The 14,655-nt window shown below is 39.7% G+C and overlaps 2 protein-coding genes across 2 annotated transcripts in view; both read left to right on the top strand.

Annotated features, from left to right (window-relative positions):
* Window positions 1–14,655, top strand: part of LOC135335843 (uncharacterized) — a gene marked incomplete in the record, with an annotated part of 743,773 nt that overhangs the window by 195,837 nt on the left and 533,281 nt on the right.
* Window positions 228–14,655, top strand: part of LOC135335878 (uncharacterized) — an 89,974-nt gene continuing 75,546 nt past the window's right edge. The window contains exons 1-9 of the mRNA XM_064531516.1: window positions 228–320; window positions 620–724; window positions 3,136–3,178; window positions 3,272–3,394; window positions 3,570–3,871; window positions 4,352–4,453; window positions 4,897–5,145; window positions 6,107–6,199; window positions 9,799–9,903. Of these exons, the coding sequence (XP_064387586.1) occupies window positions 3,390–3,394; window positions 3,570–3,871; window positions 4,352–4,453; window positions 4,897–5,145; window positions 6,107–6,199; window positions 9,799–9,903 (856 nt within the window). The 5' untranslated portion in view covers window positions 228–320; window positions 620–724; window positions 3,136–3,178; window positions 3,272–3,389. The remainder of the gene's footprint in view (window positions 321–619; window positions 725–3,135; window positions 3,179–3,271; window positions 3,395–3,569; window positions 3,872–4,351; window positions 4,454–4,896; window positions 5,146–6,106; window positions 6,200–9,798; window positions 9,904–14,655) is intronic.

Consider the following 14,655-nt stretch of genomic DNA (forward strand, 5'->3'; position numbering starts at 1 on the left):
GATTATACTAGCTAGTTTCCAATGGACTCTCTCCAATAGTAGTAGTAGTAATATTTAAACAGGGAAGTCTCATCAGCAGTATCTTGCTTGTCTTCCTGAGAGCACTGCGCCCTTTGGTAAAGGTCATTAAAATTATCTTGCAAAAACCTTGTACAAGGAGGTCCTAATGACCTTTACCTTGTTTAAGCACATTCCCTGACATGCGCACTGATGCACAAACAGTGTCTCCAGGAGCCAAGACTGAAGACATCGCTAACAGTTAAACTTGCCCTGAGGCTGGTGTTGCAGGTGAACCAGATACGGCAGGATCAGAGCCACAGGTGTGCTTACAATGACAATGCATGTATCTATAACTATTATGTTTATAAGTTATTGTGTGTTGGAGGGAAAATATACAGTCAATACGTACATGAGAAGTCAGAAACTGAACATCAATTAATTATACTAGCTAGTTTCCAATGGACTCTCTATCTCCAATAGTAGTAGTAGTAACATTTAAACAGGGAAGTCTCATCAGCAGTATCTTGCTTGTCTTCCTGAGAGCCCTGCGCCCTTTGGTAAATGTCATTAACATTATCTTGTTAAACATTCCCTGACATGCGCACTGATGCACAAACAGTGTCTCCAGGATCATCATTCTAGCCAAGACTGAAGAGATCACTAACTTTCCTTGAGGCTGGTGTTGCAAGTGAACCAGATACGGCAGGATCACAGCCACATGCAGGTGTGCTTACAATGACAATGCATATCTAGCTAGTCACACCTTTGTTCATGGCTGCCTACAGAATGAGAAGTGTTTGTATGTCTACAGTTGGATACTTACAACCAGGTACATGTATAAATACTGTTTGTGATTGTTGCCAGTTTGTAGCTAGTTTTGGCACTAAGTAAAGATGTGTGTTTTGTCTGTTTGGGTTCTAGTTATTACAAGCATCTTTCAACAACAATGCAGTTTACTAGTGCAGTGACTGTATATAGTGTTTGATGATATTAGTATATTGGTGTTTCCTATAATAGCTGTTTGTACTTGTTTCCTGTCTTTGTATGTTCTATGTGTGCTAGCCCAGTTCTGTGCTGTTCTGTGCTCTATATGACTTGATGCTACATTGATATACCTGTTACTACAAATAGTATCATCACAGTATAATTATTATCTTATTTGTGTTTGCAAAGATGTGATTGGAGACACCATCACTGGCAGTGGCAAGACACTAACCTTTGCCCTCACCATTGTAAAAGTCTTGTCAAATAATCGTGTATAATAGCGGCTAATTTTCAGGGGAAAAATATTCGTGTTGAGCAATTTAGTCAGTTTGCGTGGGTAATATTTTCGTGGTTGCTGCTTGCACTGCAGGTAAAGGTGGGCAAGGTCGCTTCAATTGCATGTGGGTAAATATTCGTTCCAATGTTCAACGACGAATATTTTGCCCCCCAGAAATCACCAGCTATATATACGGTCAGGTATGTGCTCCTGATACGAATAGTTCATTTCTATCATTAATTTATAGGTGCATGATAATCAAACCATTATTTTGCCACCAATCTTGAACTACTATATACTGCATGTAGTACACTCTGTCCTACATGCTATATACCTGGTGTTGAAGTGTCCTAATTGAACAGCTTAGCAAAACTTCAAAGGATAATCGCATTCATGACACTATCCAATCTACCACAGTATCCAATATCAACATTGACATGTTGATAACATGCTCCCTTACAGTTTACAACAGCGTTGGGCTATACTATACTTACTTTATGACTCTGTGAAAGTGTTTGTGTTGTTGTGAGGTATACATTGTGTGTGCTGAATGATAGTCCAGAAGCCTGTAATGACTTTATAGTGTTGAGTGTATCCTGTGTCGTGTGAAGTATGTGTATGCTTAGCCTCCTTCACTATAATCTCCCCCGAAGAGAACTTCCATGATAAAGTGTGGCCTGGGATCGAGGCTAGTGTATACTAAGAGTTCATTGCCTAGTCCCTGATGTGTTAGCCTTGAGGTCACTGCATGTATACTATATCTTACCTATTACTATATCTCTTACCTTTAGACAAGACTACTTCTTATGGTCATTCACACAAGTTAGAAAAATTTATGATAAAATCTACTGAGAATTGATTATTATAGCTAGTATTTGTAACGCATCCCATCCATTCATGAGAACAATAATTATTTGTCAAATTGAGAATAATTATTATTATGGTCTCCACTGAGAATCGAGTATAAGTGCATGACATCCCATGTTAATGTGAGCTGGTGTTGGGTTGCAGGTGTGTGCATTGTTGTCATTCTTAGATGTGGGTGGTTGGTTTTAGTGGTTCGTGACATTGTTTGGTATACTAGTATAGTGTGTAGTGACCAACGATGATTTGACCAATCATAATTACTGTCAGTCTGAGTGTTGTGTAGATCTATATAGAGTTGGTGAGAAGCTACTTTATACAAGAATCAGGTAAATTTTTAATAATTATGTGCAAGTACTCAATCAATCCTCGTTTTGTAAATACTAACTTTCGTTATCTAGAACCTCGATCCAGGCCGGATAAGTGAATATGCTGGATAATCGATAGATAAACCATGCCTTGATCCACCCATTTTTTGATAAACAGCTGTGCCGCATGCGCAGAAGATAAGCAGACCTGTCTCCATAGTAACAGCTGCAATGCGCATGCACATTTCGGGGACACACCCATTTTCTGAATTATTAAATCTGATTAAAAAGAAACTTCCAAGCCGGATAATCGAGGTTCCGGATAATGGAGGGCCGGATAATCGAGGTTCTACTGTATAGTACGATGTACTTGTTGCACACCTGCTGTTGTTCGAATATCAACAGTTAAATGTATTTACTATACAGGTCTGATCAGGAGTACATTGGTCTGATCCATCCCCTTTTGATACTGAGCCGTCACTATTACCCAAAACATTTTGCTTGTTAACTATTATAGAGAGAGACAATCTTTGACAAGAAAATCCTCATACAAAAACAGCTCTAGAGGTTAAAGTGCATGCACAGCTCTCCTTAGTGTCCAGTCCATTGAATATTGATACTTATTCCACACCTGCATGTTGTTTGTGCCATTGCATGAATATTCAATTATGAATATCATGATCATGAATGTATTTGCTGCAGGTCTAATCCATCCCTTTTGAGGCTGAGCTGTCACCATTATGAGGTGATCATCATTGGCACTTTGTATGAATTTGCTCACCAATCCTCCCCCTTGAGTCAACACACACTTTGTGAATCTATTGTGTATTAATTGCAGCAGTTGAGAGTTGTTACTATCACTAAAGCTGTGGCTGCTACTGATGATATTGATTGTATCCAAGCCTTGAGTAAGCTAGTGAGGTTACAGAGACATTGGAAGCAAGTCACTGTCTGAAATGAGGTTAGTGCATGACACCACTGTTATTTCACTGTTTATGTCAGCTATTAATACCAGTTGGCATGGTTACAGACACTTCACGGCTATTGTGTATCGTATATTTTACCACAACATTATCACATGCACACCCAAACACTAACTAACCAATGATGGCTGCACTCATCTTATCTCCCCATAGTGACAACCTTGCTAAACAACTCTACTATGCTAGTAATGGTGGTCGTGACCAAGAAGTGCTTGAGCTGCTACAGAGAGGAGCTCCACCCAACAACAGTGACTGCTACACTAGAGAGCAGCGTGGAAAGACTCCACTACACATGGCATGTGCTCACAACCATCTCCGCAGTGCAGAACTACTCATCAAGTTTGGAGCAATTGTAGCTCCTACAGATAACAATGGTTGGACCCCCTTACACTGGGCATGTGCCTACAACAATAAGGCCACTGCTAAGCTGTTACTGGAGCACCACTGTCCCACAGGTGATCCTGGGTGTTAGTCCAGTTGTGTCAGTAGGTGTCTGTCATCTTGTCCAGGTGTGTGCAGTGACCGCCATTGTAGCTAGCAAAGCTTCGCAGTAGGTATACATTTGAGAAGTTAATGGTGGCCACTATGTAACGTACTTAGACACACTTTTTAGCATGTTTCATGGTCTGGTAAGTACAGGGTTAAGTTGTCCCAACAAGTATAGAGGAAAAAATTTGAAGTTTTGCGAGACTTGAAGAATGATTGCAGATACTCTGACGTGCACGTACTACTATCTATTACATGCAAGCCATTGTAGACATTGGTGAATTTATAATCCCTTATACTATTATCTTCAAAGCATCCACAATATTTTGTTATTGGTTTGACAATTCGTATTATTGTTTGTATGTTGTGTCAATGTCTGGGTGAGTGCTAGCACACACTAAACCACATGTACTGTCAGTTCATGTGCTCCTGTTCAACCAACCATGCAGATATCAAGAACAGCGGTGGACAGACTGCTACTGATAACGCCAGAGTGCATGGGTACCGTGACTTGGCTAAATATGTGGAGAGGTTCCAGCCTGGACCTAGAGGTTAGTTGGCCATCAGCTGTTGTACACAGTAGTCAGTAGGTATCTAGTGAGTTGCATGGTCAGTCAGCTAGATCAGTGATTTCCGTGTGATGCCGTTCATGCACCTTCCATATGTGTTAAATCTCATGCAGTTATTTTCTTTGAAGGTGTTGGGACCGTATTTCTAAATAGTGTAATATGATTGGTCACAATGTCTAACCTCGATCCAGCAACATTTGCATCCATAGTTTTACTTTATTGCCCTCCGGCAGTTTATTTGTACATATATATATAGCCCAATCACCACTATCATCTCAACCTGTGTACAACAGATGTATGACTAGACAATGACAATGCCTCAGGGACTTATTTGTATACCTTCTCAGTACACTCAATACATATGCTACATGAGTCCCTTTGGCTTCTAAATCTCATTAATACTTCCTTTTCTAACTATTATGTAGATCCTCTGTCCTCGTACCCAACACTGGAACAGCTGAGTCAGCTGGAATGTGACCAATGGCTTCAACTTGGTGTTCGCTTGAGATTGGAAAATGACCAACTGGAAACCATAAAGAAGAGCCAACATCCCACAGCAGCAACTCTCCAGGCAGCCAAAATCAAGAATATTGACATGCAGTGGAAGGATATTGTGGAAGTTCTAGTGAGCATTGGAGAGTACAAGTTGGCAGAGAGAGTGTGCACTCAGCAAGGTCAGTAAATGATTGCTCCTGTTTTATTACTAACATTCTTGTATGGGAAACTACTTCGTACTGCAAGCTTGTGTAGACTTTTTTCTCTTTTGCTGTAGAGTAAACAACCGATTATCATTTTCGAATGCTTGTTCTCGAGGGCAGCAGCTCAGAGCACTAAGTGGAGTGACAAGGCCAAACATTCAACTATTCTAGTTCCAACATAGCCACGATTTTTCGAACTCTCTCTCTCGTATCAACAGAAGGCTCTAAACAGCTAGCTACAATGCATGACCGTAATCTACAACAAGTAAACTATGTACAGCTCTGGTTTCGAGGTCTGACTGCAAGCCATTAGACAATGGTGGCCTCTTAAAAAGTGCAGTAGTGCCATAAAAATCTGAACGATTAATACCTTTCTCCATTTTTTCAAGTTTTACGTCATGCACCACTGGAAATTATAAAGAAAAGATATTAATCGTTCGGATTTTGATGGCACTCCTGCACTTTTTCAAGATGCCTCCATTGTCTAACGGCTTGCAGTCAGACCTCGAAGCCAGAGCTGTACATATACTTTACTATATAGTTGTAGATTAGGGTTTATGCATTGTAGCTAGCTGTTTAGAGCCTTCTGTCGATACAAGAGAGAGAGAGCGAAGATTCGTAGCTATGTTTGAACTAAATCTGCTCCAATAGTTGATTGTTTGGCCTTGTCATGATCACTCCGCCAAGGAAGCTTTTTGCAGATCGTGGGTTCGGACTTGAATAGAACCTTACCTAGTCTATACCTATATAGGTACCATCAGCTTAGTGCTCTGAGCCGCTGTCTTCGAGAACAAGCGTTTGAAAATAGAAAATAGAACGTGTTCGATAATCGTTCGTTTACTCTATTCGTCTATATTCACGTCTGCACTGTACAATACAAGTAAACTTAACAATTGTATGCTGTCTTAATTAATGATGCTAACAATACCAACTGCAGGGGAAGGTGAAAGTGCTCTGTCAGTGAGTGCATTCTATGGCTGGCTGGACTGGGTCAAGCATCTTGTGGAAACTGTGGGCCTCAATCCTAAAGGTGAAAATGGTACCTCAAGAAAAAGTTTCATGTTCACTCCTATAATTAGACTGAGCCCACAATAATCGCTTATCAACATGATCGAGGCTCATTTTGGATAATATTATAGTTATTATGACTAATAACTAACTGGGGGCTCAGACAAACAAAAAGCAAATAAGTAGAGCTTGTTTATAAGAGTGAAAGGAAAAAACAATTTCTTGAGGTACTGTTTCGTCACAAATACCGTATATGCTTGATAGGAGCCGCGGCTACTAATATTTCATTTTGCTGGAAGAGGAGGCTACAATTCGAGAGAGGTCACTGTTCAAGAGCAGCGTTTATTCAACAACCTTTAGTTTGTCATCAAAAGTTCTTTTCACCAGCATAAACTTGAACTCTGGCATGAGAAAGTCTTTGTGAAGCACTAACAAGCTGCTACCTGTAACCAACCAGCAGCGCTACGTACATATAGCTAGCTGCATGCTAATATTAATAATTTTTTTGGTTGCCATGTTCACTGTTCACTGAGGCTACTACTTGAGAGCGGCTATACTACATTTTGCTAGCAAGGGAGGCTACTATTTGAGTGCGGCTCTTATACAAGCGCGGCCTTTGATCGAGCATATACGGTACTCCCCTCCAGGTTCAAGGTGTTAGCAATAACAATCCTGATAGTAACCTAGGAAAGGCAATGAATAACATAAGTGATAATCATCACTATAATGTTATTCGTTGCAAATTTCAGGTTTCCCAGTATATAATTATACAACCCTGACTGTGGTTTTGACGTAGACCTATTATGGTTTGAAGTGGAGTTGCGTACTTTTCCTAATGAAATCACGAGGAACAGCAACTAAGGTAACCTGCAAAATTAGTAGTGCCATATCTCAATTGATGAAATTTACTCCATGCTCTCCCCCTTTGCAAATCACAGCCTGTTAGACTAGATGCCTCTTTCAGAACACCATCGAGGATCTTTACTAGTGCAGCCATACATTGTGACAAAGCAGTAACTTTGTTCTTGTCATCTGCTTCAATCTTGGCTTATTAGTCTCCTGCCAAACTATACTGCACCTGATAGGGGGGTTCCAAACTACGAGCGCGCAGCGCGAAATTTGTTGGGGCTACGCCCACTTTTGGTCACATGTGACTAGGGAAAATCTCATACTCAGCCAGGGGAAGTCCCATAATAGACTTGCGTAGAACATAGATAGTAGAGGAAGGGGATTGGAAACACAGGCAATTAGCACTATTTCACACGGACCGTCCTTGCTACTTATGCGGTGACAAAATCAGAGCATGAATAGTGATTTTCAATATCTAATGGATTGGAAGCAATAATATGGACATTGATCTTTAATACTGCCGAGTCTCTAATATAAACTCAGCTTAGTTATGGAGATGCTACCCCGCAAAGATGGCTAGTGGAAATCAACAAATCGGCCAATAACTCAAGAAGTATGATATCCCCACTTCCAATATAATTATAGCTGAAGCAATAAAATACCATCATGTACTACTACTGTGATCATTCAGATGCAATTCATAAGTCAGTTCCTACCCCACAAGTAAAAAGAAGAAGCTAAGTGTTGTAAAATCTTCAAATTTTGTGTGCTACCAAGAGTGAACATGACTTCTAGTAATAATGTTTCATTTTGTACCTAGCCATGCCTCAAGACAAATTTTAGGGCTATTCATACATTTACTTACCTAGTAAATCTAGCTTCTTTTGACCTCAAAACCAGTAAAATCACACCTCAAGGTGTCTATTGGTTGCAATGCGCACGGTCCCAGAGGCCTCACGCTGCAAGCATAAGCTCACGTGATCCCGTTTCCAATCCCCTTCCTCTACTATCTATGCGTAGAGCTAGCTAGCTGCCACAAACAGTCAACTAGCTAACCTAGGCTAACCAACACTCCTTTGGCAGTTGCTGCATCAAAACAACAGGTACAATCATTGAATCAAATTACAATAGCTACAAAACTGATAAATAGCTAGCTGGTAGCTGTAGTAAAGCCACAATAGCTAGACTGAAAGGGGGGATCTGTGGCACCCTGGGATATCCCCCTGGATCCGCCACTGACTGTTGAGATTTAAGTCTGCCCGAGCAAGAACTGTCACAATAGTTTCTTATGCAGATATAATTATATATATCGGTAGTCGAGCGTACGTAGGGCCGGCGGTAGTGGCTGCTTCTGAGAGAATTATCAAATGCCACCTGTAGTTCACGTGATGGAAACACGCATCTGAACCAAGAATGCTATGAATATCATTACGTTCCCAATACATTTAGGAAGTCCCACGCCCATCACAAATCCTCTAGAAAACAGCAAAAGGGGGTGAATCAGATTGACTTTAATTGTTCTGAGATTGAGAGAAGTCTTCTCTTAATTGGTATACCAGCAAAGAGTAGAGTCTAATCTTTAGTCTAAAAGTCTATTTGTGTTGAGTTTGACCTTCATAAAGTTCTCATAACTTTGTCATACTTCACTGAAATTCAAAGTTTCATATACCCGGGCATTCGATTCCTTGTTAAAAAGTGCTTCTAATTTCTATATGCTGTAGAGCTGGTAAGCTCCAACCAGCTAAAAGTTAGCATTTTCCATGTAGAACTCCCAGGCATACTTGTCAACCACGTAAAGGATGAAGCCATAATTGACCACATAACTTCCGGGATCGAACTCAACACAAATATACTTTTAACTAGCTACTCATTAAAAGTGAACGTGATATTTTAGCTATGCAATGCTCAAACTCTCATATTATCGAGTCAAAATACCCTTGTGCAAGAACTTTGTACAGCAATTCTTTTCCCACCCCCCTAACCAAAGATTAATGCTATGATTACTGCAATATTGTTGCTAGTGTGATAGGTTGAACCAATTATGTCCGACTTTACAACAGCGATTTTGTAACTGTATTATCTACGTAATCGTATATTTGTTAAAAGTTTTAACCGAAAGTCAAGAGCACAACATCTCAAAAAAGAAAAACAATACAAATTAGCGGGTATAGTATGAAGTACTGTATAGCGGGAATTTTCGCGAGTGCAAATTTTCACTATTTGGCTCCAGAGCCCTCAGCAGAAATGTTCGTGGGTTCTAATATTCGCATTTTCAATGCCAAGAAACCGCGCCCACCAATAACTTTGCATGTGAAATACCAGGTGCGTGGGTATTTAATTTTCGCATCTTCTGTCTACCCTCGAATAACTCACCTCACAAAAATTTACGTCGTAAAGGCAGTAATTGCACGTCGTCATTAACGACGTTCGAATAACGGCCGCGGCTAATTTTTTTACTGAAACTGCAGCTAAAAGTGTCCTTAAAACTGCATCACAAACGATTAACAATCAATAGTATGGCTACTCGTGCAATAAGGGATTAATGGCACTCATAACAAGCACTGGAAAGGTTAATAGCACTCGACGTATAGCCATACTTATTGTGTAAGGCATACTTAATAATGAGTTATAATTATCCTATTTTGCTATACGCACTATTAGAGGTTTCAAACACTATAATGAACCAAAGCATGTGGTGTATGTACAAGCATGTTGATCCAAATAGTAAGTGTTTATCAGTACTGTTAGGTTGTTGATGGTGGTCTTCCACAGAGCCAGTCAACAAGGCTGGTGACACCCCACTCTCTCTAGCCTGTGCTAATGGCCACTTGGACACTGTCAAGTACCTTGTGAACCAGCATCATTGTGATCCTAAAAGTAAGCATTGGTACATTATTATGGTACATCAATTGCTGCATCACTCAGTACACTCGTACATGTACAGGTACAGTCAACAAGGCTGGTGACACCCTACTCTCTCTGGCCTACAAAAGTAGACACTGGGAAGTGGTCAAGTATCTCGCCATCGTTCATCATTGTGATACAAAAAGTAAAGTTTGTTCATGGTTGTCAATGAATGACCTGTTGGTTTTATCGTACTATTATTCTATAGAATTGCATATTATTATTGATACCGTAGCTGTAAGTTTGGCTCTATTATTGGCAGTTTTTAATGCTGCAGGCATAATTGTTATAAGTGCAAATGATGTACTGAGACTGACTATCAAGCTAATTGCATGCCATTGGTAATCTTTAATCCATGATTCGCCAATCGCTAAATTTACCCGCCTAAGTTATAGCCTATAGCATGATATATATAGTATACTATGGGACAGATTGAGGATTGAGGAAAAGTTCCACTTTTCTGGATCTCTCAGTCAATACACAGATAAAGATTAACCCGAGGCGCGTAGGCGGCCTCGGTTACAGTAGTCTGTCTGTGTGTCTGTGTGTCTGTGTGTGTCTGCATGTCGCTCAGTTTGGCTTACCTGGTGATTTAGGCATCACAATTTGTACGTACGGAAACTTTAGCATTAAAACTAAGGCTTAATATTTGGCAGTATTGCAAAGAAGTCTTTGTTTCGCAGAAAAGGCGAGCTAAACCTAAAAAGCTTTTTGCGTACTACTAAATGCGGCTATTATTTGAAACATTAATTACCGTAAGACCTCGATTTAAGGCGACCCTCCAAATATGTGACACCCAGGAGTTTCAGCAATTTTATGACCTCTAAAAGTGAGCAACAGCTGCGTTGACAATTATTTTTTAATGTCGCGTTCTAAATAGAGGTAAATATAGCCACTCCCTAGCCTCGATTGTAGCCCACTGGAAAATCAGTGTTTGAATAGCAGACGATCTCTAATTGAAGATGAAGAGCAAGATTTCATCCATTTTAAGCGGCCTAAAATTGAGGCAAGTAGACTCTATAAAGTTACCTCAAATTAGATGCGACCCTCTAAATATGCGACACCAGGGCTTCAATATAATTTTTCAACCTCCAAAAGAAGCGACCTCTGGCTTCGTAATTATTAAAATGTGTCGCTTTAAGTCGAGATCTTACGGTAGCCCAGCTAGATGTGGCTATTATTCAAAACATAAGCCAATAATTACTGTTTGCTTTGTGTGTTTGTGGAAAAGGATTGATACAATAGAAAGCTAGAATTGTGTCTGGTTTGTCTATGTTAGCTGACTGTGGGATCCTACTCAAGGAGCCATAGTGATACTTCTCTGCATGAGACTCCAGGCTTCTTTGCTGTGATCCTAGTCCATAGTGCATATATCTATCTATGTACCACTAAAACCCTGTTCTCAAATGTTTCAGCATGCCTCCAGTCTGGTTTAACTCCTGAGTTGTGCTAGACACAGTTAAGTCATACATGATATTCATCACTACATGCACTGTATTATATCACTCTTCTGGTTTCTTTATAATCATGTCATGTCACCAGGCGAGGGTTTGCACTTTAGTGCTCTAGTTATGATTCGAGGCGTAGCCGCATGAGGGATACGACTGTGTGTGTCTGTGTGTGTGTGTATTCCAGCAGTAACTGCTCAACGGTTGCAATGCGACGAAAACTAACAGCTTCTATAGGCTCTTAGCCACATTCTCTTGGATTTTGATTCGTGGATTAGCGCAAACTAAAGCTTAAAACAGCTAGCTAGCATTAGTAGCCATTTGTGAAATTGATCTCTTAATACAGGAATATTCCAATGATGTAATTGCCTGCAAACCAGTCTCTATACTCACTCAGGTGGAAAATTAGGTGGGAACAGGAGTATGAATGTATTCATAATTATACACTCCTGGTGGGAATTAGCTGCAAGACAAGGTAGTATTGTAATATAATGTGTGTGTTGTACTGTGTTCTCACTGAAGCTTTATAGTACTGGTGCAGTACATTCTGTGTTATATCAAGGGCGTATGTAATAAAACACAAGTAGTCTATGTAGTATAGTACATGTATAGATTGTCTACAATTGCAAGGAATAACTTCGTCATCGGTATTGACTACATTGAGCGATATAGATCTAGTGTATGTTATCAGCAGCATTTTATCATTTGGGTTCGTTCATGCACATGACCTTCACGTATCATAATTAACAGTTACATTAACTGTGCTATGAAAACAATACACTCACAAGGACAATGACACAGTGGTGGATCTAGGATTCTTGAAAGGGGGGTTCCAGGGTTCTGAGCGGATCAAGGACCTAAAAAAAATGATCATACTTCTTCGAAACAGTGAGCATGCACATTAACAGACCGAATTTTTCCTAAAAAAAAGGGTCATCACTTTTTATAAGCAGTCTGCATGCACTACACACTGGAGAATTTTAGCCTTCATAGTCACTGAAACTGCACAGACAAAGCTTCGCAGCACTAACAAGGACTAAAGGTAAGTGAGAAGTGCATGTGAAAGCTAGTAAGAAAAGAAAAACTTGCTAACAAGCCTCCCACTCACTTCTTTCTCAAAGGGGGTTCAATTAAACCCAAAGAACCCCCTCTGGATCCGCCACTGATGACATGAATAAATATAATTATTATCTATCTATATATTCACCTATACAACATAAGTACATGCAAGAGACTGAGTCGAGTCGCAGCCAGTAGGCTACTGGCTGCGAGTGTAGCTAGCTAGCGAGTTTAAGAGTATGTATCTCATGGTAAAGTTAAAACTAATAATTATGTGACAGGCTCTGGGAAAACCAGACATTTTGAGCAGGCTAAAATGTTGGTGATTAATGTACCAAATGATAGAACAAAGCATCGCCTACACAGTGATATACTTAGTGTTCACATACCTAGTTTCATACCCGAGTTATGCGCATTAGAAACTCGAAGCCGTAAAATGTAGTGTTGAGAAAAACGCCTCTAAAAGATTGCTCAAATAATAGGTAATAGTGAAAGTTTGGACAAAGCGTTTCGATGGAAAGAGTTGGATTTAGAGCATCAGATTTTACAGAGAGGTAGTAGAAGGACTGTAGATACTTATACATCAATAACATTTTCTTTGAGATTTTACGCTGTAGGTACAAATTTAGCTATAGCTCAATACTAAATTCTGCTCCCAATGTATATGGTTTTCCCAGAGCCTGTCACATATTATTAACATTAATTTTAGTAAGAAGTATTAAGCTTATAGATCTACATACACAGTATACAGTGTGAAGGCATGATCTCAGTCATGGAATAATAATATCACTATTATCAGTACAGTTTGATCCCTAAAAACTCCATTCCATTCAATACCAGATGTCATCCACCGCCAGAAACTTGTCAGAGACTGAGTGGCTATAGGTAACCATGGAATGACTGGACAAGAGCCAGGAGAAACAGAGCTTTCATGAGCTTCATGAGCTTGATAATCATGCACGGGAAGCGAAGCCATCGTTGAGTAATAAAATTGAAAGGTCAAAGTTCTGTATTTAGTTGCTTCGATCTCTTTGGACACACCCTTTAATTATTCCTGTGGATGTAATGCGCATTCGCGCTCATTCCCCACATGTGAGAAAATAATATCCAAGATCCAGATATCCAGATCCTCCTGGCAGAATCATCTTTTTCTTGAGGGCCTGGTAAGGCACAAAACACTACCATAATTACAACAACAATATGCATGTACACAAGTCTTTTCTTCTCAATAGATATCATATATACACTGAACTCCAGATCCTGGAAGAATCAATTTTCTTCTTTCTTGAGGCCCTGATAAGCCACATATAAGTAACAACAATAGATGCATGTAAATAAGTATTTTCTTCTCAGTGAGTTTATATAGATAAGCTAACTTTAATGTAAAATTCATTATAAACACTTGAGCGAAAGCATAACATGGCGAGAGGCATTAGCAAGCGCACACTTGCAACACTCATTATTTTTAGTGATGGCATTAATTTGAGAATAGTAGCCCATGCTGTAAATATTTTAATGATTTGATTTAGTTTCCTTTCATCAGTTGGTTGTTCACTTAAAATATAGACCTTTGGGTAACTCCATAACTATAATTATGGTTTCATGGTCGAAGCAGCAATCCACACCACAGAGGCAAATTATTCCTGTCTTAGACTAGTTGACTAACCTCCGAATAAAGGACAGTTTGAGAGTTTTGTCCTCTGGTGGGAAGTTGATTCATATCGAAGACTGTTCCAGCGTGCATGTGTACAATTGACTCCTTCACACTCACAAGAATTACTTTGGAGAAGTGCTGCTGGAGCTCATGCCAACTCAACCTGCTTTCACCATCCACCACCAACCCATTATTATATCTTGTTTGCGTGTTTCTTCCATATTATACTCTCACAATTTCAAGTAGAATTGCATAAGACACCCACCCAGAATGATGAGTTTGAGCAAGTAGCTAAATGTTCAAAGCAGTTTAGTGAGTAGCTAGTTAGACCAAAGGTTAGACTCTACTCTTTGCTGGTACCAAGAGCAGAACTTGTCTTATAATTATCTCCAAACAATATCAATGCCTACAGGATACATTGCCCCTTCATTGGTTTCCTGTTCCTTGTGTATAGAGAATGTACTTGATATAGTACAACTATCTAGAAAAACAATTTTATGACCTACAATGTGTCCATCACATCATTCGCAACGAATACTTATCATTTATTCAGCGAAACTAATT

This window comes from Halichondria panicea, chromosome 5 (genome assembly GCF_963675165.1).
Source record: "Halichondria panicea chromosome 5, odHalPani1.1, whole genome shotgun sequence".
NCBI lineage: Eukaryota > Metazoa > Porifera > Demospongiae > Suberitida > Halichondriidae > Halichondria > Halichondria panicea.